This window comes from Euleptes europaea, chromosome 3, assembly GCF_029931775.1.
Source record: "Euleptes europaea isolate rEulEur1 chromosome 3, rEulEur1.hap1, whole genome shotgun sequence".
NCBI classification, from domain to species: domain Eukaryota; kingdom Metazoa; phylum Chordata; class Lepidosauria; order Squamata; family Sphaerodactylidae; genus Euleptes; species Euleptes europaea.
In genome coordinates, this window is record NC_079314.1 from 8,797,206 (window position 1) to 8,820,194 (window position 22,989).

Consider the following 22,989-nt stretch of genomic DNA (forward strand, 5'->3'; position numbering starts at 1 on the left):
TGCAAGAGAGCAGAGGAGAATCAGGTCCTAGAAAAACCCCGTGGACCTTGCTGGGTGACAGAGGTGATGCTAACATGTTGCACCCTCTCTCTTGCTCTCGCATCTGCACAGGTCTGAATTTCCACAGCCCCCAGCCTGCTGCCCTTCCCTGGCAAAGCTGAGTTCCTCCGATGCCGCCAGGTGTGCCTTCCTTCTAGCTCCCCCTGCAAGGCCATGTCTCAGGACCAGGAGGGAGGGGCCCGGCCTAAAGTGAGGCCAGAGGCAGGGGCAGGAGGGCAGCCTGGGGGCAGGCGGCGGGCCCGGCTGGCCCCGTCCTCGGAGAGGCGAAGGCAGGCATCACTGGAGGTGGAGTCGATTGGGGGAAGTGGCTGCCAATCCGAGCCCAGCAAAGGGGCAGGACGTTCCTTGCGCCAGAAGCTGCAGGCAGCCGTGGGCCACTGCTTCCCCCTCAAAAGTGCGCCCCGCTCCCCCAATCTCTCCTCCCAGCGCAAGATCCACCTTCGGGAGCTGATGCTGGACACGTGTCCCTTCCCTCCGGGGTCGGATCTGGCCCGCACCTGGAACCTCATCAAGCAGCACACCGCACCCGTCTCCGAACACGAGGCCCTGGGCCCGCCCGCCCTGGAGGACGAAGATGACCGCCTGAGAGAGCGGCGGCGCATCAGCATCGAGCAAGGGGTGGAACCCCCTCCTGACGCGCTGATCCACACCTTTGAGGTCACGGCTCAGATCAACCCCCTCTACAAGCTGGGGCCCAAGCTGGCACATGGCATGAATGAACTGGCGGGGCCCGGCCGGGCCGCGCTCTCCGTGGCAGACGAGGGGGATGAAGAGGAGGCTGAAGCGGCTTCCGCTGTGCCGCCGGACGCGAGGGACGGCTTGCGGGTGCACACGCAGATCGACTACATCCACTGCCTGGTGCCCGACCTGCTGCAGCTGACGCAGCTGCCCTGTTATTGGGGTGTGATGGACCGCTACGAGGCAGAGGCGCTGCTGGAAGGGAAGCCGGAGGGCACCTTCCTCCTGCGGGACTCCGCCCAGGAGGACTACCTCTTCTCGGTCAGCTTCCGGCGCTACGGGCGGTCCCTCCACGCCCGCATCGAGCAGTGGAACCACAACTTCAGCTTCGACGTGCACGACCCTAGCGTCTTCCACGCGCCCACCGTGACGGGGCTGCTGGAGCACTACAAGGACCCCAGCGTGTGCATGTTCTTTGAGCCGCTGCTCTCCATCCCGGTGAACCGCACCTTCCCCTTCGGCTTGCAGCACCTCTGCCGGGCCGTGGTGACCTGCTGCACCACCTACGACGGCATCGGGCAGCTGCCCATCCCCAGCGCCCTGAAGGAGTACCTCAAGGAGTACCACTACAAGCAGCGGGTGCGGGTACGTCGGCTGGACACGTGGTGGACCTGAGCGGGGGGCCCGACCCTCCCTTTTCTCCCACGCTCATGGTCTCTACCCCACCTGTGCTTTTCCAGGGTTGTGGACATTGTGTTGTTCTGTGGTCCCAGCGTTTGCCGTGTCTCTCTAAAACCGGGAAAGCAGCAAAAGTGAAGCAGCCCAGTGGGCTGGGAGCTGGAGGGGCAGGGCAGGCTGGACGCCATCCTTAAGCAGCAGTGGGACGGCTGCCCAGAAAGTCAGGCCAGCGGAGGGTGGCAATGGAACACACGCCCAGCCAGGTGGCAGAATGAGAGGACCCCAAGGGCAGCTGCCCCGCCTTTCCCAGGCCCAGAGGCCTCACTTCCAGGTTACCCCAGGGGCTCATGGGAGCAGGGGTTGAGAACACCATAAAAGCACAATTTGGGTGGGTGGGTGAGCCTCTCTTCCCCAGCCCCCTCCCCAAACTTTAGCTGTTCCTATGTGGGGAGAGTATCCTCCCCATCGCAGCTGGAGGGCCAGCCCCCCCCCCAGGCCACTGTGGAAAGGACAAGGGGAAAAGGCAGGGACTTGAGCCAGGTGTGTTGGTCAGTCAAAAGGCTGGGACACAGGTGAGGCACCCGGGAGCACGTGTAAAGGATTCTGGCAACAAAACACCCACCCTTGTCTATGGCTGCCCGAAGGTGCTTCTCCCCGCCCCCAATCACTAAAGAGAATTTTGTCTTTTAAGTGCGTATTGTGGACTTCTTGCCTCCAGCTTTGCTGGGCTATTCTGTCTGGTCAGAATGAAGTCCTTCCCAGGGTGTGCTCACAGAAACAGGAACAAGCTGGCGCTTCCTGAGGGGCAGAGCTGTTAGCGAGAGGCGGCTTGGGAGGACACGCATTTGTAGCGTCACCCCGAGTTGGAAGCGACTTGACGGCCCTTCGCACATGCAGAACGAAGTCAGGAGGGAGGCTGCCTAGACGGTTATGGCAATGGCAGCCTCTGCCGGCCCCTCCCCCAGTAAAAAGCCCCCACTCTGTCCTGCTGGGAAAGTTGGTCCCGGTTTACAGGAGCGGCAACCGTCAGGTACCAACACAGCAAGACTCCTCTGGCTGAGGGGAGTCCCCAAGTTTCCCCCCCAAGAGACTTCAGACTACTTAGCACTGCTACACATTAGCTTGCTGTCTTCCCTCCGTAGAGAGAATAGCAAGGGAGAGCATCGTGCTACAGCTGCGGGTATCCAGCCCCTTTCCCCCTCAGGCACCAACACTAGCTGCAGCAGCGGCTGGCAGAATGCTTCTTGCCCAGAATGCTTCACCTGCTTTGGGGCCTGAGTGGGAAGATGAATGCACAAGCCCCCGCAGAAGCCAACGAGGCTTTCTCCCCTGTGGCACAGCTGAGCAGGGTGCCAGGGACCCTCTCCTCACATACCTGGCACTCCTTACACAAAAGCCACTGCAGGCCAAAGCTGGCCAACCAGGGAACCCACCCAGCCTGCTTGGAAACAAGTTTGTGACAGCCCGTGGCACCCCCCCGCTGGCAACAGTCTGGAGAAGCAGCTGCCTGCAGAGCAGGATCCCGGGTGAGCAGGGAGGAACAGGAACAATCTGGCAAAGAGACAGGGCTCCCTTTGGGGAATGCAGGCAAGCATCTGACTCTGCCGAAGCGCCCTCTCTGAACAACTCCCTGATCTCATGGGGAGGATGCCAGAAAATATTGAGATGTCTTGGGGTGAGGGAGGGAAGAGATGGCTGAGCAGAGGTCAGGCATCGGAATACCAGCTGAAAGCTACCAGGGAAATCTCCATCTGCCCCTCCCTCACTTCTGCGGGTCATCTGCGTAAGGGCATTGGGCAGGTTCTTTGGCTCAGGTGTGCAGAATACTTTCCACAATTGCTTGTGCCCAAGTGCTGCAGGGACAAACGAAGAAGCAGCCCCTGACAGGAGGCCGCCGGCACTCCAGAAAACTCTAGCTGAGGTGGAAGAACACCTGCAGTTCTCCCAGAGATCCACAAAATGAGCCTCAGCAACTCCGGCTTTTCCTTTGAAGTAGTGTCCTTTCTGCCTGTAAATGCCCCTGCAGCCACCCCGCAACCACTCCATTTGCAGCTGCAAGTGGTGAAAAAGGGGGAGACCCGGCCTCTTTCTCTCTGAAAACGGTCTTCAAATAGAATTCTTCAGTGCGGAGATATAGCCTCACTGAATGGGAGACGGGTTCATCTGCCTCTCTTCTAACATTGGGGGGGGGGGGAAGAATTCACACATGTCCCAGGGAAATAAGCTGCCCCGCAGCCCAGCCTTGGTGGGGCCAGGTCTTCTGAACAGGGCCCCAGATCTGGCACCAGCCACAGCTTTTCCTGCCTTCTGCAGAGCAGAACGACCGCCTGGGCCCATCCCCTGCCCACGGGAACCCGGAGGGTCAGCTTCTCTTGGCACTATGGCCTCCATGGCCCATCCAAGATATTTCATTTAGAAATGTACGTGTGTCCTGTCCCCCACAAGAAGAAATTCAGTTTCGCATTAAGGCACTAACCACCCAACCCCCCCCCCCCAAAGAAAACCAAGCATTAAAAGAAATTAATACAAAATAAGCACAGCTTTATCATAGAGGTTAATAAAAAAGGGCTAATACTTAAATCCTGAATGCCTTTTACAAAGCAAAACTAGAAGGGGGGGAAAGCGGCAAAGGAGTCCAACAAAGCAATCTAAAGTCAGAATGTGGATTTTTTTTGTAAAATGTTTTGTGTGTTTTTTTTTAAATAACGTATTCATGGTTACCAGCCATAGTCATAACAAAAGTTATTCATAATAAAATGTATCTAAAATAACATTTCTATCTGAAACAGGAACTGTGTTTGCTCTACTTATTTTTCTTTTAGAAATAGCTCTCAGGTTTGCTCTTTCTTTTGTACGCTACAGTTCGGTATAGACTTTGGGAAAAAAGGCCTTTATATTTAAAACAGTTCTTGAGGATGGGAGAGAGGGGGGGGGGGAGGAGGAGCTCTCCCTGTGCCAAAAGGGCCCACCGAGGTGAGCCAGGGGATGGTGGGGGCGGCTAATCCCCCCATCATGCAAAAGATGCCAGCCACCACCTCGCCGCTCTGCCCCCACCCCAGGACCCAAAGCAAGTATTGCCACCTCTGTGAACCTCACTAACAAGGGTGGGGGCCTCAGCATCACTGCCCCCAGCCCAGGCTCCAGCAAGGGGCGGCCCTCGGCCCGTGCAAAGCAGGCAAGCCGCCCAAGCAGCCTCAGGATCCCATTTGCTCCTTCCCTTCTTCTCACGACCCTAATTGCCCCGGGGGCTAAGACCAACTGCTCACAAAGGCCTGTTCACACTGCAAGGCGCAGTGCCTCTGTCCCCCCCCCCCCGCATGCTCAAAGTCCAACCCTGCTGGCCCTGCAAAAGCATCACCCAGGCCTGTTCAAAACTCACAGCGAGACAGCCAGTGCCTTGAGCCCCCAAAGTTGAGAGGAGGGGACAATCCCAGGCCAGGCAGTCATTTCATTCTCTCTCTCCCCCCCCCCCATAAAGCTACACATAAAAAAACCAGGAGAGGCTCAGCAAACAAATCCAAATGCCATTTCCAGGGCGGGTGGATGTGGGGTGTGTATAGGGAGGGTACACAAAGGAACATTTCATCCGCCTCCTTTGTAGTGTTCATATAAATTCGAGTGCACAGAAACCCAGTGCCGACCCCCCCCCCATTTTTTCTTGTGCCATTTGGATTCATGCTCAGGCGTCTCTCTTTCAAACCCCCTCTCCCCCCCCCCACTGGAGGTGGTGGTCTCAGTTCTTTGGACCATCAAGTCTCCAATTAGAGTAACCCCACCCCAGTGGAGCAGTTTGATCCTGCAAATTCATTAGCACCATAACCCTGCCCCAGATAGCAATCAAACTGGTGTAAAGAACAGGGGGGGGGGAGTTCCTCACATTCCTCAGGGCAGCAGGGATTTGACCCAATGTGCATTCTCAAGGAAGAGAACTGTGCACCCTCCCCCCCCAAACCACTGAAGAACTACAGAAGACTTCTGACTCCGCTTCTGGAGGAAAAGCCCCAACAGAGAATGGTTTCCCTTCCGCCTACCTTCTGATCCCCCCCCCCCCAATCCTACCATCATCGGAGAAAGAAAACTCGCACGCATGTACAAGGAACACCAAACAAGCTCCACTAAGAACTCTGCTCCTGAATCTCAAACTGCTGAGCAATTCCCCCCCTGCCAAAAAAGCCCCCATCTGAACTGCTGCAACAAAACTGGGTTCATCTCCCCCCTCCCCTGGCACAAAAAAATCGCCTCAAATCACTCCCAGGAGGCAGCAACATCCAGGGTGAGACACCTCCATGCTCAGGCCATACCATTCTCCTTTCCTGGGTGGGTAGGCAGCACAGGGGCGTGGCTTCTTGCACTGGCTCCTCCCTCCCCGGCCCCACCTGTTTTTGCTAGGGATGTGTTAAGAGGCACTTTGTAAGAACTGAAGTTGACGGCCACCTGCAGCACCATCTTCCCCCCTCCAATAGCTAGGTGCAGAAAGCCCCCCAAGCAGGGTTCAGGCCAGAGGGAGCCTGCCCGCCCGGCTGAACCCCGCCAAGCACCCAAGTGCCCTGGCACCGCTCAATCAGCACCCACCCAACCGCCAAGGCAAGAGAGGCCTGCCTTCCGCACATCGCCTTCCCTCCGTTCGTTTCAGCTCTCCATTTCATGGGGCTCCAAGGGGGAAAAAAGGGGTGTGTGTGTGTGTGTGTGTGTGTGTGTGTGTGTGGGGAGAGAATGAAGAAAGTAAAACCAAAACAGGAAAGGGAATAATATGGCCCAAATTCAGCCTCCTTGTGCCCTCTGGCTTGGCCCAGTTAAACTTTCGGAGCCTCTTCCGACTCTCATGTACATCGAAATATTAAACCAATAGCTGAAGTTATCATAATAATAAAAAGTAGAAAAAATATTAGAACACACTAAGATGGTAAAGATTGTAGTGAGAGCGTCTTGTCCCTCCCCTCCTTTATCCTTCCAGCTGCTGGGGGACGCTGGAGGTGGGTTGGGGGGAGGTAGGGGGAGAGTGGTCCACCTACCCTCCACAGCAACCCACCCAAGGGGAGGGGTTAACACAAAAAAGGGAAAAAAATAAAAACAGCCCCCCTAAAGCTTCTCAGGTACACCAGCCGGTCCAGCTTCTTTCAAATGGTAGACGTCTTGTCGCTGCCATCTGCAGAGAGAGAGAGAAAGACCAAAATCAGAAATTCTGACACAGCATGGTGGGCACAGCAACAAAATGGCTGCCACAGGAGGTGACAGTAACCCAGTGGAGATCCTTGTGCTGCAGAGCAAATCAAAATCCCCAGTGGCCAATCAGAAGCCTCGCTGGGCAAAAGCCCTACCTAGCCCCACCCACTTCCTAAACACACTTGGCGGGCACCTGAAAAGATGTTGGCGGATGCCATGGTGCCCACAGATGTCACATTTGGGAACGCTGCCCTATAGGGTCATCATAAACCAGTTGTGACTGGACAGAACTTTCCACCACCAAAGCCCTGTGAAGGAATTATGTGACAGGCCGGGTGCCATCTTTCAAAGTGTGAGGGGGGGAGGGGCTTCAGTGCCTTATCGATGCTCCCTCTTCCTGAGCAGCAGCAGTTAAAAAATACATGCTGCCAGCGTGCCACAACAGCCTGAGGCGACAGCAGCCAGCTTTCCTGGGCACAGAATTCCCATTTCTGTCTCAGAAGTGCAGGCGTTCACCACCCCATCTTCTAGTGAGGACTGGTAACAGGGCCTGAGCACAGGCACATTTATTCCTGGCCCATGTTCGAGTGCTCTTTCATGTTTTATTCTCCCCATCTTCTTGCCTTTCTTTGCTTATTATGTATTTCGTCACTGTTGTGGTGCATTATTCATGGCGCCTTAACCAACCACTGAATTCCTATTAGCTAAACACTTGAATCTGTGCCTTCCTATTGGCAAGCGATGACAAACCACCTCTGCCATCCGGAACCAGGCCTTCCTGAACCAGAATGCCCTCCACCCCTTGGGGGAGGGCAGGGGGCTGCATTAACAAGCAAAGGTCCTTACCACCCAGCGCATGCTCTGTCATGCTGAGACACAGCGACTCCAGCGTGGGGTTGATCTCCAGGTCTGTTCCAGGGAGCTGGCAATCTAGGGGTAGGGGGAGACATAATGGTAGATCACGTGTGCTCATTGTCCACTTCCCCCTCCCGACCTTTGTCCCCTCAGTAAAAAAAGCCAGGTGAAAGGAGGGCTCCTCTCCACTGCTGAGTTGCTTAGGATTCTGTCACTCACAGGTGCTCAGAATTTGTGCCCCCTACAAGCCTCTACCCCAGTCTCAGACTGTGGAAGGCGCTGGTGGCGGTCGCCCCACACCAGGCTGCTCTCTTCATATTCCAGAGCCATGCCCTCTGGGCACTGACACAATTTGAGGGGCTTGCTACACTTTATTAAGCACCAAATGCCCTGCACCAAGGAATGACACAGGGCCAAGCCCTGTGTCTTAAAAGCCGCCCCCTTCTACTCCCCAAAAGAAGAGCCGTCCAGGAAACCCAGGAAACAGTGGCAAAGCTCCCTCCCCCTTAACCCAGCCTGCTTACTCACCCTGTGGGAACATGAGGATGGCCTGCGGGGATGTGTGGACGGGGAGCGAATGGGTCCGCTGGACCGAGCTGCGGCTCTGGCCGGGCATGCTGTTGCTTCCCCCGGGGTTGGCAAACCACAGATTCTTCAGGGCAGGGAGAGAAGAGAAAGAAGAGTTCGTTGGACAGGAGAATCTCTGAAGAGCTTACACTGTATTATTCTCTCCCCCTGCACTCTGCACACTTTTTAGATGGAACAAAACTACAAAGCAGCTCATGACCTGAACTGAAAGCTGCCATTAGGACACTACAGGCATACGAGTGCTGCTCTAGCTCTGCACCTCTATGGTGCAAGTCCTCCATTCCGGGCCCTGACTTTCAGAGCAGCCACTTATTTATTTATATGTATTCATTTTTCGATTTATATCCCGCCCTCATCCCCGGCCAGGCCGGGCTCAGGACAGCTCACAGCTGAAGTGCCAGTAAGCACCCAACTGGAATGGTGATCCCTCTGCCAGGAGACAGTGGTGGCTGCAGAAATTCTGCCCCACCCTATATGTCAGCAGGATTACCAGGGCAGCTCCCCTGCAAGCTCCAATCTCAAGCTTGCTGCACCCACAACCACCACCAGCTGAAACACCTCTAGTCTCCTCCTCCAACGTAGTCCACAAGCTCTCATTCGTTCCTAGCCCATCTGACGCCACATCAACCCTATACAACATCTCCTTCCCCTTCCTAATAATCCACAGTCCCAGGCCGCTCAGAACCCTTAAACTGAACATGTGGGCACATGAAGCTGCCTCATACTGAATCAGACCCCTGATCTACCACAGCCAGTACTGTCGACTCCGATCTCTAGGGTCTCAGGCAGAGAAAGGTCTTTCCCATCACCTCCTGCCCGATTCTTTGTAACTGAACATGCTGGTGAACGAACCGATGTCCTTTGGCGTGTCAAGCAGAGGCTCTGCCACTGAGCCATGCCCCCATTTTCCAGCTTCTCTCCCACCCCCGCAACCCTTGCAACAGCGCTGAAAAAATTAGATGCCTTATCATGAAAACCCCCAATGCATTACAGACAAGTCTACAGCAGGTTTCGGACTGGCAGCCTTTAAGAACATAAAAGCAGCCCTGCTGAATCAGACCAGAGGTCTATCCAGTCCAGCATCCTGCCTTAGAGTTGCTAACCAGTTGCCCTGGAGGTCCAACAAGAGGGCATAGAAGCAGAGGACTTCCCCTGATGTTGTCTCCTGGGACTGGGATTCGGAGGTTTACTGCCTCTGAATGTGGAGGTTCCCTTTAGTCCTCATGGCTAGTAGCCACTGAAGGACCTCTCCTCAATGAATCTGTCTAATCCCCTTTTAAAGCAGTCTATGCCTGTGGCCATCACTACACCTTCTGACAGGGAATTCCTCATTTTAATGACTCATTGTATAAAGAAGTATTTCCTTTTGTCCATCCTGAATGTACAGTCCATCTGTTTCATTGGATGCCCTCGAGTGCTAGTATTTTGGGGAAAGAGAAAAAAACGTTCTTTGTCAACTCTCTCCACCCTATTCATCGTTTTATAAACCTCTATCGTGTCCCCTCTTCGTCGTCTCCTTTTCAAACCGGAAAATCCCGGACTCTTCAGCCTTTCCTCACAGGAAGGTGCTCTGAGGCCTTGGTGCCCATCTCCAGTAGCTGGAAGGCTAGCAGGACTCCCCCCCCTCCTGCGGCTGCACATTTCCAGGGAACGTCACCCATGGGTGGGCAGCTCATCTCTCATGGAGCCTCAAGAAACCCCTGATGAGCCCCCAGATTATCAGGGTGCTCCTAAAGCACAGCTGAAAGACCAAGGCCTTCATCCACTATCACTTTGTCGCCTCTTATGTTGTACTTAGCCCAGATGGCAACAGCCAGACAAGTCAGCAAGAGAATCTCACATCGCACTCCAGGAGACAGGCGCACATTCAGCAGCTGGGACAGACAAGAGAGCTCAGAGAACCTGCTGCATTCACACACTTGATACAAGGAACCTGCATTGGACTTCCGCTGAATCCACAGGGGCTGCTTCAGAGGAAACCCGGACGTTGTGGAGGGCAGAATTCTGCCCATTCAAAAGGCACCCGCTGAACCAAACTCTTCTCTGCTTCCTTACCTGCCGCCCTTGGCTCCCCAGGTTTGGACTGGCGAGAGAATGCCGAGGAGAGATGCCACCGATCCCCGCGGGACTCAGGATCCCCATACGGCTTGGGGGGATGGCACGGGGGGGCATCTGGAACTGCCGCTGACCTCTGCGTACCACCCCCACCCCCACAGATCCAGCTATGGGGAGAGAGTTGGAGCCAAAGGCCCATCTAGAAAGGGGGGGGGGAAGAGAGAGAGCATTAGACCCCGTTGGAACAGTCGCTTATTAAGCATAAGTCAAGGTGGTGAGAGCCAGGAGGCGGGAAGACTGCCCCAGGAAGACCTTTGCCAAGTGGGGCCTTCTGCTTCACTGGTGCAATCAACATTACAAGGCCCCCTTGTAAAGCTTGGATGTTAAGACCTCCTTTCAGAAGGAGCCAGATGCCACCAAGCTCTTCCTAGGTGGAGGCTCCCCTTGCATGGGCTGGAAAGTGTATCTGCCCGTCGGAGAGGAGGCAGACACACGCTCTGACAAAAGAGACGCCAAGACAGCCAAGCGGGCCCAGTGAGCAGCAGCAAGCACATCTCCACAGAAAAGCCCAAACAATGCCTCTTTGGCGCTGAATAGACTTGTCAACTGCTCAAAGCTTTTCCTTTTCTTCCCCCCTAAAGAAAAGAAGAACTTCTCAAAGGCACTAAAAGCCAGAAAACAGAATTTACATATCACAGTGCTGCAACAGAGATGTTTTATTGGAAGCATCTCGGTAGAACTGACAGCTTCCTTTAAGTATGAAAGAAACCATTTAGGAGAAGTTGCCACTCATTTGTAAGAGAGCAGAAAGCCTTTAATATTATTTTCATTAAATTAATTAAGCAGGCAATCACGCCCCAGCTCGCTCAAGGTTTTGTGAGCTTGAACAGGAAGACTGCCAAGACAGCTTCTGTGCAGCCAGTGCCACGGTTCTGCTTCTGCTGGCCAGGATGCTTCAGCCTCCACTTTAAAGGAAGAAGGACAAGGGCACAGGGACTTGCACACAGCCAGGCAGTGCCATGGAGGGACAGCCTCTTTGGCCGAAACTTTACTGAGCCCTTCAGCCTCCACCAACGCAGGCGTTAAGAGTCAGTGTTAGCCCAACCCTTGCTCCGTGCCAACTCTTTCAGCCTGCATGCCAACCAGCCCCCCTTGCCCTGGCACATCAGAGATGGAAAGCTGGATCTCACAGGTCCGTTCTTATAATGCCAGTGCCCCCTCCCCACAAGAGCTGGAAACAGAAGAAAGCTCCTCATGGCAAGGAAAAGCATGATGCCAGTGAGCCACAGGGTGGCACAGCAGCTACGGCATCATAGGGATCTGGAAAGACACAGGTTCAAATCCCTGTTCTGCCATGGAAGCTTGCTGGGTGAACTTGGGGGGCGGTCACATAATCAGCGGCATCTTCCTCACAGGGGTGTTGTGAGGATAAAGCAGAGGACAATAACGTAGGGACAAATGTGGTGGAACTAATAAGTGAAACGAAAAGTGGGGGGCAGAGATCCAGCCTGGGCACTGGCAGCCCTCCTTTTGCTGTTGGAGGTGCCTCAGGCCACACACACACACACACACCTGCCCACCTCTGCCACCCCAACCCCAGAACTTCCAGCTCCAGCGTACAGACCCTTTTTGCGGACGGTAGCCTTGCATGTCCAGCACGGCCTTCCTTGGAAATGTCCGGAGTAGCTTGAGAACCTGCTGCTTCCAGGACAGCAGCCTCTTCTTCTGCGTCTCTGTGAATGCCTGGAGGGTTGAGACAGAAGGTCATCCATAATTGCATGTGGGGGATGGGTGGGAAGGTTACCCCTCTGAGTGCTAGCCTTCCCACTAGAGCTCCCCCCTACCTCATGCATCAGGCACTTCTCTATCAGCTGGAGGTAACTGGTGATGTTTTCCTCATCTGGCCGGGATACCAGCAATTGCGTGCACACTGCAGGGAGAAGTCAGAGGCAAGTTACAAAGTCGGGCTCAGTCTGCCAAGGCAGGAATTCAGAGCTTTCCAGGTGTTTAAGGACATGATGCGCCTTCCAAAGGATGGCGGGCAGCCTGTCCTTCAGGTTCTTTGCTCATAGAAAAGGAAATGGAATGAAAGCCATAGGTGGAAGAGTTCAAGAAGCCCTGCATACGCACCGCTGTTCCAGACAGCCGTGTGCTTGGTCCTCTGGGGTGAGAACAGGCTACCTCCACGCAACGGAAGCTTTGCAAAAGGTGGTGCGCCCCCCCCCATTTTGAGGGCGACTAAGTTTCTAGATGATTTGTAAGGATGGACAAGGGATGAAGATAACCTGTTAAGTTATATATAGCAAGTCCTATAAACATTTAAGAAAACGCCTGAAAGCACGTCAGCCATTTTTTCTAAGATGTCAGGAAGCCTTCATGGAAACCTCAACAAGTCTGACCATTCCAATCTCCAGTCTTCCTCAGAATTTTCCACAGTTAAAGATCCATTCCCGCTTCTCTCTCGGAGATCCGGTAGTGGTTTGTGAGATCAGTTTCGCTCATCCACATCCCAACCCAAAATGAGTTGTGCGTGAAATCGAGTTACTGCAAGGTCAAAGCCACTGAGCAACAGGGAACAGAAGGGGGCCTGAACCCACACTTTAGACAGGACAATCCTGGAGGGGACGTCTAGACAGTGACCATGTGATGCTGCCTTCCACCCACCCCACACTCCTTCTCCTCTTTCACTTCGCTAATTGTCCTTAGGGCCAGAGGTAAATGGTTCTTACTGATAAAGAATCAATTAAGCTTTAGGATATCAATACACAGCAAGACCGTCTTAAAGATATACAACTGTTTAAAACAAACAAAAAAACAAGCTATGAGAGAAATGACACACTCTTCCCCCAGTACTGCAACAATTAGCTTCTTCTGCTGTCTTTTATCAGCTCTACAAATTCAACCACTCCAGCACTAAAGCTGCATTAACAAATACACAGAGAAGTTTGCCACAATAAGCGAGTCTTTAAGCTGTCCCAAGACCCGCAGACTAACCTGGATCCCTCTCAGGAGTTATCCAAAGCACTGTTTTCTCTCTAGGTTACCATTAACAGGGAAGCGGAAATGATATGGAGTCACATTGGCACAAGCCGGTACCACCAGAACTCACCCCCTGAAGGCCTCACCTTTGCCCATCACCCGTGTGAACTGCCCTGCAATGTCTCCCTCAGCGATAGGCGCAGCTCCCGACTCCCCGTCGCAAGGAGAGCCCGTTGGGGGCGGGAAGGAATCAGCTGCGGGCTCCTTAGCCTCGGTCCCGTTGCTGGTCTTCTCCAAGCCTAGCTTGGGGCCCCCGCGTGGTTCCCCTGCCAGTGGCTGGCCCTCCTTGGAGGCTGCCATGGACTGCAGGGTGTGGAAAGCCTTGATGGGCGTGATGATGATCTGCTGCAGTTCCTGGAGGGCGTTCCACAGGTTCCCCCCTTCTAGGATGTCCTGTAGAAAAGGAACAGGAGAGAGACCTTAAAAGAAGGCGGCTGGAGCTTTGGGAGTTAATGGTTTTAGAATACATGCCGGGAAGCCTGCCTTCCAGTTCTGCATCCAGCTCTGTGCACACTATGGAAAACCCCTAGAAACCCTCAATTTGCCAGCCAAGGGCTGGGCTCTCCTTGACTCCATAAAAAAGATAGTTCTGTCATACCACAATATGAACTAACAAAAAGAAAAAAAAGTGTATTTCCTGAAGCTTCATGAGGCCAGAACAAGGCAGGGTCTAAAACAGAGGAGGACTGCATAAGAGGAAGTTGAATCACTGTACAGCTCAAGCCAGCATGCTATTCCAGAGCAGAGCCTGCACAAATCATTCCATACCAATCTATAAGGGGATATGCAGTGTACACCCCATCTTCAAAACAAGACAGGTAGCCTCCTGGCAAGGGTTTTCAGGGGGGGTTAGCTGTGATACACCCTCCCCAGATTCACCTGGTGCCTAGTCACTGAAGGCTTAGGTACCGGGTGAACAACGCACTGGTATTCGCAGGGACTATCTCTTCTTCGATGGCTCTTGCTGAAGCTCTTTTACAGCTTACTTTTAACCCCCCACCAAATTTGCCTCTCTGTATTCTGTCAGTGAGCAATAAGGATTCAGGACTTTCAAAGTCCTGAATCATTCACAGTATAGAGAAACAAAGAAAAAAAATGAACAATTTTACAATTTTAAAACACACACAATTAATATTAAGATTTTATCCATTTGGTGTGCAAGGTAAACTTTCGTTATCAGAGCTATTTGATAGCTTTAGGGCCATTATATGTGCTTAGGTGTTTCGCTATCTGATGTACTTTCTCAGTATCTGAGTCTAGATCTGATAAAAGGAACGGTATAATGCAAGGTTTCAACGGGAGACTGTACTTTGCTAAAACAGGCGAAATCCGTTGGGTTCTCTCTGCTTCCCATTTTTTACAGAGGAGGATCTGTATTCTTATGTTGCAATTTAATCCACAAGCCACTCTGAATGTGTTTTAAGAAGTGACAAGGGCCTAGATAATGGGCAAGAGCCACTCAGCGGTGCTCACACACTTCATGAGAGTCTCCTGGCAGACAGACCCTTCTTGGGCCACAGTTCTGACGCAGCCCAAGGATAACTCAAGGCTTCCATTTTGGGTAACCAACTCCAGGAGAGCGAGGGTGTGTGTGTGAGGTCTGGTAGAACTACGACTCTTCCTTTCTGGGGCAGTTCCTTCATTTGAACACAGACAGCTGCCTTATCCTGAATCAGACCCTCACTCCATCAAAGTCAGCTCGGTCTACTCAGAGTGGCAGCGACTCAGGCAGAGAAAGGTCTTCCAGGTGACCTGCTACCCGGTGATGCCGGTGACTGAACCTGGGCCCTTCTGCATGCCAAGAAGAGGGTCTGCGACTGAGCCACGGCCCCTCCCCTAAGGTGCTAAGAAGGATTTCCTTACCTTCTCCAGAGACTTCAGGACACTCTGCCTTTCCCGCAGCTTCTGGATACTCAAAGCTATTTTGTGCCTTGCTCCTTTGGTCACGTTCTGTGAAGGGAAGGAGCGAAGAAAGGGAGAAGGAGACAGGCAAGGGTGAATGTTTTCACAGGAGTTGTGCCACTTGGACATACAAAGCAAGCCATGCCCCCCTCCCACCCCTAGAACAAATGGTACACAAATACATCCCACAGAGGAGGTGTCTTGGTAGGTTCTGTGTCATGTGGCATAAATGCCTCAGCTTCCTTTCACTGGGCAAGTTTCTAGCCTTCAAGGTTACGCGGAAAGTTGTGAAGATGCAGAAGTACTGTCAACCAGCTTGAGAGACAGAAGGGGCCTGGCACGGGTGTCCCAAAAGCCAGGCAACACAAACCTTCACGCTACGTGCCCTCCCCTTTCCACCCATGTTTCCCAACTGTCAAAGGATGCCAAGCTAAACTGGAACTCCCTCCACCTGCACAGAGGACTCTGTTTTAGCCATACTTGCAGTACCTGTGATTCCAGATGCTGCTCTGTGAGGGTCATCATCTCTTCATAGGTCATTTGGGAAAAAAGGGCTGCATATTTGTGGAGGCGAAGGCTCTTCAGCCACGAGGGGACATCTGCATAGGGGCCAAGAATGAAGATGAAACCAGGCATGGCCAATTGCCCGTAGAAAGCGAGAGAACAAGTTAAGCAAGCTGCTTGAATCCTCAACACTCCTCTCAAGCACAGAGGATTAAACAGATGTCCAAATCCCAACCCTGCATTTTCCACTGGCCACTGTATGACTGTGGTTCCATTATGCAGTCCCAGCAACTGAGTTCTGTTTGGAGCTTCAATAAGACAGAAATGGAATTGCTGAGTGGGAGAATCAGATTAGTCCCTCGTTATTTGTACAGTGAGTTCAAACAGTGGAAAGAAGACAAACCTCTTTTGCCTGGGAGTCTAGAAGGCAGAATTTGAAATTAGATTGAACAGCGCTGAACTACAAAGGCTTAGTAAAAAGTGGCCCATATTGGAGGGAGGGAAGTAGCTACCAGAATGAGCGCCCGAAAAGGTGCCATGAACTGAGGCAATGAGGAACTGCAAGTGTTCTCCCAGCCCTGGCTGACATTACTCTACTATGGCATTCAATGTGAAAGTCTGTCCCGAACTGACTCTCAGCTATGCAATGCTGTTTGCAATCAGGGGGCAAACAGGTCCTATCAGCAGTCGCGGATGACAGTAGGGGGGTTGTGATCCCACTGAGGTCACACAAGGGACTACTATGGGGCCAGATGCCTCAGATGTGGGGAATTGGCAAGTGGTACGTGTGGTTGAGAAGACAGAGAATATGTCCGGCAGGTATACCAAGTGAGGCTTCCAGGCTTGCTAAGTCTGTTAAGCCACAGAGGAGGAGAAATGGTATGTGTGCTGTCTTAAGGGTGAAAAATAAAAATACAACCAAAGCTGGGCAGAACTCTCAAATCCCATCACCAGAATTATGCAAGTGAGACAGAACCGGGTTGCACACAATTGCAGAGCTGGCCTTCACTGTACAAGCTTCTCTACCACAAGGAAGGGAGTGACTCCAGCCCACCACCAGCCCAACGACTCCCCAGTACCTTTCATGCCGCTGCCGTCCTCCTGGAAGGTGTTGCGGCTGCCTGACTGCTCCTCCGTCTGCTCGCTGCCTGAAGAGGCCACGCTGCTCTGGGGTGAGAGGGGGGCATGTTCCCCACCGGGGATGAAGGCGGACCGAGCCCCCATCTCCTCCACACTCATCCACTCGCCGGGGACCTGCTGGCTGGTGGGGATGAGGGACATGGAGCGCTTCAGTGGGCTGGGGTGGATTTGGCAGGGGAGAGCTGCAAATGGAAAGAGACTGTTCAGACCTGCCCAACGTGATTCATGAAGTCGTCAGGGGGACAACGGTGCACCTCTTTTATGCAGGCAACTTTTGACAGTCAGGAAGTGTTAATGTAGACAAATAAGAGACTTGGGGAACTCTATAAAGTTATGAGTAGCGTGATGAAGCAAACAAAGAAAATCAGTTTCTACACTAGGAAGTAAGTTTAGGGTCCCGAGAACCCTCTTAGAACAGGGCCTTAAGATCCCCACATTCACCTGGTTCACCAGGCTCCAAGAAAATGCCGCACCCACTAATTCAAACATGAAGATAGTTTCAAAGGGTAGCTGTGTTAGTCTGTAGTAGAACAGCTACATAGCACCTTAGAGACCACCAAGATTTTTGGGGTGGGAGATCATACCGTGAAGATATTGTCAGTCTCTAAGTTGCTACTGGACTCTAATCTATATATTCAAACATGTTACACATGGCTGGTGCCTAGAACTCCAGCAGCAACTCCCAAAACTGAGGGTAGACCCTGCGAAGTGGAATCATTTTCCCAGCTATGATTTTTTGTAGAAGACACACCGGCAAAACACACTGAAGCCCCAAGAAACCAACGAGCTAAGAGTTCACTGGCAACAGCCTATTTTCAGCAGATGTCTCGGAATGTAAAGCTTACTGTGCAGCCCTTCCAGGAAAACAGCTCACTTCTCCTTCAAGATGCAACAAGCTCACCTCTTTCTCAGTAGAGACAGTATCCCTCAGTGCAATGCACTCAAGCAGGAAGCCCGTGAGTCGGACAGAATGGGCAATTATTTCCTGTGTTCTCAAGGGGGAGCTGAGCTGGGGGTGGGGAATTATAGTTTGCCATCTCAAACCCCCAGAAACTCTTACAAGTCACTCTTTTGTGCATCCCTAATTTGATTCAACAAAGATTACCCAAGTAAACTCCAAGGTGAATAGCAGAAAGGGCTGTCATCTTGAACAAGCTCTCAGCAACTTGGGGGAGAATCCACAAGGGAAGCTACACCCAACTTCACCCGAAGAAGGAAAGGTGAACCCCAGCTCATAGATGCAACCCCCACACCCCAATCTTTCTGCACCTGTGTTAGTGTTGCTCCCGATGCTGTTGATGGCTGACGGCACTGAACCAGAAGAGTGGAACGACATGTGCCCATTTTCTCGTGGAGGCTTCTCCTGCCAGCTGTGCCCCAGTTCCCCGAGGCCTGCATCCACCGGGCCTTGCCACTCATCTGAGCCCTGGCGTGAGTGATAGGCCGTGTCGGGTCGACCCCTGCCCTGGCCAGAGTAGCCGCTGGAGAGACGTTCCTCGAGATGGTTGAGCCAGAGAGCCAGAGAGTTGCGGTCATCCAGTGTGGTGGCCGGGTGGATCAGGGCATAGGAGAGGAGCTGCCGGCTCTCCTCTATGAAAAGGTTGCTCTCGATGGAGTAGGCCAGCACCTTCTGCAAGAGCTTCATGTACTCCGACTTGGCATCGGTGTTGCCAGGCTGGAGAAGGGGCAGGTGGGAGAGGAGCAGGGAGACCACTTTGTCCTTGGGCTCCTGATGCCACTGGCTGATGATGGCTGTCGGGAGAAGGAAATAAAATAATGTGAGTTAGGGCAATGCCCAAAACCATGGGTGGTTACGGAGTCTCGACCTCAAAGTCTATCTCCTCTGCACTGAAGCGAGGCCCCTCTGTGCCAAAACACCCTTAAATTAAGAACCACATCATTCTATATCATGGAATATCAGCAACAAACAAAAGAGGCCGGTGGTCCCTGCCCTCAGCCGCTTACAACCTAAATATGGACAAAGGGAAAGCTATAAGATGTTCTCTCCCCTATGAAATTCTGTGCTTACCACATTCACTCAGGGCCCCAGTTTTGATAGGACCAGTACAAAAGAGCATGAGTCACATGGGACTCAGTACTGTTCAAAGAACTATGCTAATTTTGAAAGATAAATAGTTTCCCCGGCAGTTTTTCCTATGCTGATATGATTACCACACACCCTCTGGGTCCTAACTCATTTCAGGCACATTCTGAGAGAGGACTATGGAGCTCTAGCATCACGTTTGAAAAATCACAGAGTTAAGCAGTGTAACAAGAAGGCAGGCCAAGTCCCTTAACCAGGGTCATGTGAATGCGCCACACTCATGCCAATCTGCAATGAAACCAGTTCTCCCAAGACACTATCAGTGTGTGCAAGAGATGCTTCAATAAGCAACATGGGTACTTAAATAAGCAACATAGGCAGACAAGCAATGCTTCCTCCTTAAGGATGATAAGTCAGTACAATATGCTGCAGTGCAGTGATGCCCAGTGTTAAACACAAGATCTTCAAGATCACAGCAAGAAATGACTTCAGGACATCCATGCCCCTATCATGGTGCTTACAAGTATATTTGGGATTCAGCGCACCATCGTGTTGGGGTTTTAGACTTTTATTAATGACTATATGTATTGAATGTTTGTGTTTTTTAATGATGTTACCTGCCCTGAGCCAGCTTGCTGGGGAGGGTGGGTTATAAGTCTGGAAAAAAAATCCTGGCTTCTAGGCTACCTCTGAAAATGAAGGCAATCTGACTTCCTTGTCTCATACTTCCTTGAGAGCCAGCACGGCATAGTGGTTAAGAGGGGTGAACTCTAATCTAGAAAACCAGGTTTGATTCCCCACTGTTCCACATAAAGCCTGCTGGGGACCTTGGGCTAGTCACAGCTCTCTCAGCCCCACCTGCCTCACAAGGTATCTGCTGTGGGGGTGGGGGGAAGGGAAGGTGATTGTAAGCCGCTTTGAGACTCCTTACGGTAGAGAAAAAGCACAGTATAAAAAATCTTTTTCTTCTACCTCAAGATGCTGTGGTTACAGAGAGCTTCAACCGTTTCCCACCCACAAATAAAGCAGGAAGCTTGGATACGCCAACTCTACAAGCCAACAGCTTCAGACATGCCCTGCTTGGCAGACAGAGGCTAACTAATGGGGATGGAAATTCATAGATATTAGTGGAATCCAGCTGAACTAGTAGGGACACTGGGCCCTTCTCAGCTGATGAGCCCATAAGAATAAATTAAACTCTTAAATTTGCAAGTGGTTGCCAGTGTCGGCTTCTCCAGCCATCAGTCAAGAGTGAGCCAAGGACTGTTATAGACTACGTTTTGGCATAAATCTAAACATGAATGCAGATGTGTTCATCACACAAAAACTACCAGAGCCAGAACTGGCAGAAGCTGAGCATGTACCTACCTGGTGACAGGTCCAAATTTTTCTGCTGCGTTAATATGTGAAAGCTGATTGCCATACATGTATATACCACTATGAGAGGGGTCAGAGAATTCCCCCCCCTCTTTTTTAATACTAGAAACTCAGGGTCACCCAATGAAGCTGAGAGGCAGTAGGCGGAGGATTGACACCCTTAGCTAAGGGGAACCTCCATGTTTAGAGACAGTGTACCTAATGAGGAGGCAAGTAGTGGGGGGAGGGGGAATAGCCTCCTCAGCTTCTTTCAGAGCTTTGTGAAAGTCTTTTGCCCTCGCTGGAAACAAGATGCTGCATCAGGCAGACCTTTGGCCTGAGCCAGGAAAGACCCTCTGCGCTTCCATGAAGAAGCGTTATGCACGGAGGTTATAAGTGAAACAACATCTTCTAAGTGCTAAAAACGGGCAGGGAGCCGATCAGATTATCATTGCGGCAAAGTATTACTTTATCCCCTAGATCGGGGTCCCCAACCTTCATGAGCCTGTGGGCACCTTTGGAATTCTGACACAAGGAGGATGGGCGCAACCACGAAATGGCCACCGTGAAAGGCAGAGCCACACCCAGAGGAAGCCCAACCACAGAGGACAAGGGCAGTGACTTCAAATACACTGGGAAAGAGCAGCAAGAAGGGATAAAACCAACACTACGGTGGCAACTGTCACCAAAACAACATTATTTAAATCTGCATAGCCAGTTAGAAGCCCTGCTAGGCAGGAGAACCTTCCAGGCCCCACCCACTTTTAAAAAACACCTGGTGGGCACCAGGAAAGGGGCTGACAGGCTCCATGGGCACCACATTGGGAATCCCTGCTCTATATGTTTATTAATTAATGACCATGTGTTAACAGAACTTTTCCAACAGGGCCTACACCATCCACTCACATCTTCCCTCAACCTAGGTTAGGCCAGCGGTTCCCAAACGTTTTGAGCCATGGAGTACTTTTCAGGAGAGAAATTCATCACGGAGCACAAATTTTCACCTAGCAACTATAAAATAAGCCGAATGACAGTATTTTTCTTTCCAGTCTCTTCACGGAGCACTAGGAGATGTTTCGTGGAGCACCAAGTGCTCCATGGAGCACAGTTTGGGGACCACTGGGCTAGACAGACCAGTCAACTGAGGGAGGGAAGCGGCAAGCAGTCCCTTCACCTAGACCAGTGGTCGGCAAACCGCGGCTCGTGAGCCACATGCGGCTCTTTGGGCCCTTGAGTGTGGCTCTGGAAAACCAAATGTTTCTGAGGAGGAGGAAGAGGCGTGAGCCCACCCCCTGCCAAAAGTCGACCACGAAACCTCTCCTCACCACCCCATTTTGGGTTTATCCCCCCCCCCCGAGAGGGGCAGTGTGTGAGGTAAAGCGCCCTCCTCCCCCCCTCACAGTGTGGCCGGGGTTTGATGTGGCGCTCGAGGGCCGGCGGTGCCAAGGCGGGCGGCGGCAGCCAATCAGCGAGCGTGATTTTTTGAGCTGGTTTTGGCTGGCGGAGGAGGCAGAGGCGCTGAGGAGGGGCTGACGGGCGGACGGCAGGCCGGCCGGGGAGGGAAGGAAGGAGCCCAGGTGGCGGCGGCGGTGAGGAGGAGGAGGTCGGGGCCTGGGGGGGGGGGAGAGAGCCATGTTTGATTCATGCACATTTTCCCCATCCAGATTCTCAAAACTCTGCATGGGGGGGTTATTGGCCATTTATGAATGGGAGGTTTTGCCTTGGATTTGCCATTCAGATGCACATTTTTCCCATCCAGATTCTCAAAACTCAACAATAAGCCCCCCTGTAGAGTTTTGAGAGTGCAGATGGGGAAAATGTAGTGTTTGTCAGTCATTGTCATGGTTTAATTTTATGGATACCTTACTTACAATTTAATTTTTATCAATAAATAAGATCACTATTAAGTATGATATCAAGTTTTATTCAGTGTACCTATAGTTTAAGACTTAAAGTTTATTAAGTTAATAAACAGTGTACCTACCTATATAGTTTAAGTTTAAGAAATTTGGCTCTCAAAAGAAATCTCAATCATTGTACTGTTGATATTTGGCTCTGTTGACTAATGAGTTTGCCAACCACTGACCTAGACTCACCCTGAAGCGACGAAGCTGGGCTTGAGATCCATAGCCTCCCAAGTCTAACAGAAGCTTGCTTACCTGCGTTGTTGGCCTCAGACTCCAGAACGTGAATCTCAGTGCAGTCTGCCAGCGAGTGCTCCAGGCACAGCTGCAGGAAGCGGGCTTGGGTGCGAGAGATACGCTTGAGGAGCGACAGCAGGGCCACTGTCTGCTCGCATTCATTCCAGCCTTTGAACCAGCCAGCGAGAATGCCCACCTGGTCCCGGAACATCATGGTGGCTGGCACCTCGGGCTCAGCAGCAATTCACCCGAGACGGGGGTCAAGGGAAGCAGGGGAAGGGGCCCTCACATGGTTTCGACTTCACACCTGGGGGGTTCAGCACAAGGGTGCAAAGCTCAGCATCGACGTTGCGGTTAGCCAGAGGACAGGATGGCATGGAAAGAAAGGCTTCCCCGTGGCAAAGATCCAACTCTGTGTAGGTCCTCTGGGGTTGTGCTTCCTCTGCAGGCAACTTCAGATCCCCCTGGAAGAAACAGAGCAAAGTGTGAGGATCTCCGTGTCTCCTTCTACATCTGCACCCTGAAGAGCCCACACCACCACACTCGGAAAGAGTAGCGGTTTGAGAGTCTGCTTGTTCACCGAGGTCTGCCTGTGAGGCTCGGAAGTCTTACAGCAAGTCACCCACCATCTCTAGCAACAAACCACCCCAGCTTATCAGCCTTCTAACAGGTGCCTGAGCAGCTACTGGGGCTCTCCCAAGAAGTTCATCTGCACTGTCCAGAACTGCCACTGGGTTGCACTTCTGTGAAAGAAGCTTTCTACTTCAGACAGCAACGTCAGAGTGC

At 52.3% G+C, this 22,989-nt stretch overlaps 2 protein-coding genes across 2 annotated transcripts; one reads left to right on the plus strand and one right to left on the minus strand.

Annotated features, from left to right (window-relative positions):
• The first annotated feature begins 213 nt into the window (after window positions 1-213).
• On the plus strand, window positions 214-1,413 carry LOC130474189 (suppressor of cytokine signaling 5-like). Its single transcript, XM_056845722.1, has one exon. It carries the CDS (start codon window positions 214-216, stop codon window positions 1,411-1,413), a length of 1,200 nt encoding a protein of 399 aa, XP_056701700.1.
• A 5,026-nt stretch (window positions 1,414-6,439) lies between these two features.
• SAMD4B (sterile alpha motif domain containing 4B) lies at window positions 6,440-22,539 on the minus strand. Its single transcript, XM_056845720.1, has 12 exons — window positions 22,222-22,539; window positions 17,932-18,414; window positions 16,602-16,844; window positions 15,508-15,617; window positions 14,980-15,066; window positions 13,203-13,509; window positions 11,922-12,007; window positions 11,702-11,820; window positions 10,078-10,276; window positions 7,963-8,086; window positions 7,426-7,509; window positions 6,440-6,562 (listed from the first exon to the last, which is right to left on the minus strand). Exons 1-12 carry the CDS (start codon window positions 22,415-22,417, stop codon window positions 6,534-6,536), a joined length of 2,067 nt encoding a protein of 688 aa, XP_056701698.1. The 5' UTR covers window positions 22,418-22,539; the 3' UTR covers window positions 6,440-6,533.
• Window positions 22,540-22,989: the final 450 nt, after the last annotated feature.

Excerpts from the sequence above, each read along its gene's own strand:
- SAMD4B (XM_056845720.1), bottom strand. The coding sequence starts at position 22,417 with ATGATGTTCCGGGACCAGGTGGGCATTCTCGCTGGCTGGTTCAAAGGC. Across the intron at positions 7,510-7,962 it reads CATCCTCATGTTCCCACAGG|ATTGCCAGCTCCCTGGAACA; the intron begins GTGAGTAAGCAG and ends CCCTACCCCTAG. Across the intron at positions 6,563-7,425 it reads GACAGAGCATGCGCTGGGTG|ATGGCAGCGACAAGACGTCT; the intron begins GTAAGGACCTTT and ends CTCTCTCTGCAG.
- LOC130474189 (XM_056845722.1), top strand. The coding sequence starts at position 214 with ATGTCTCAGGACCAGGAGGGAGGGGCCCGGCCTAAAGTGAGGCCAGAG.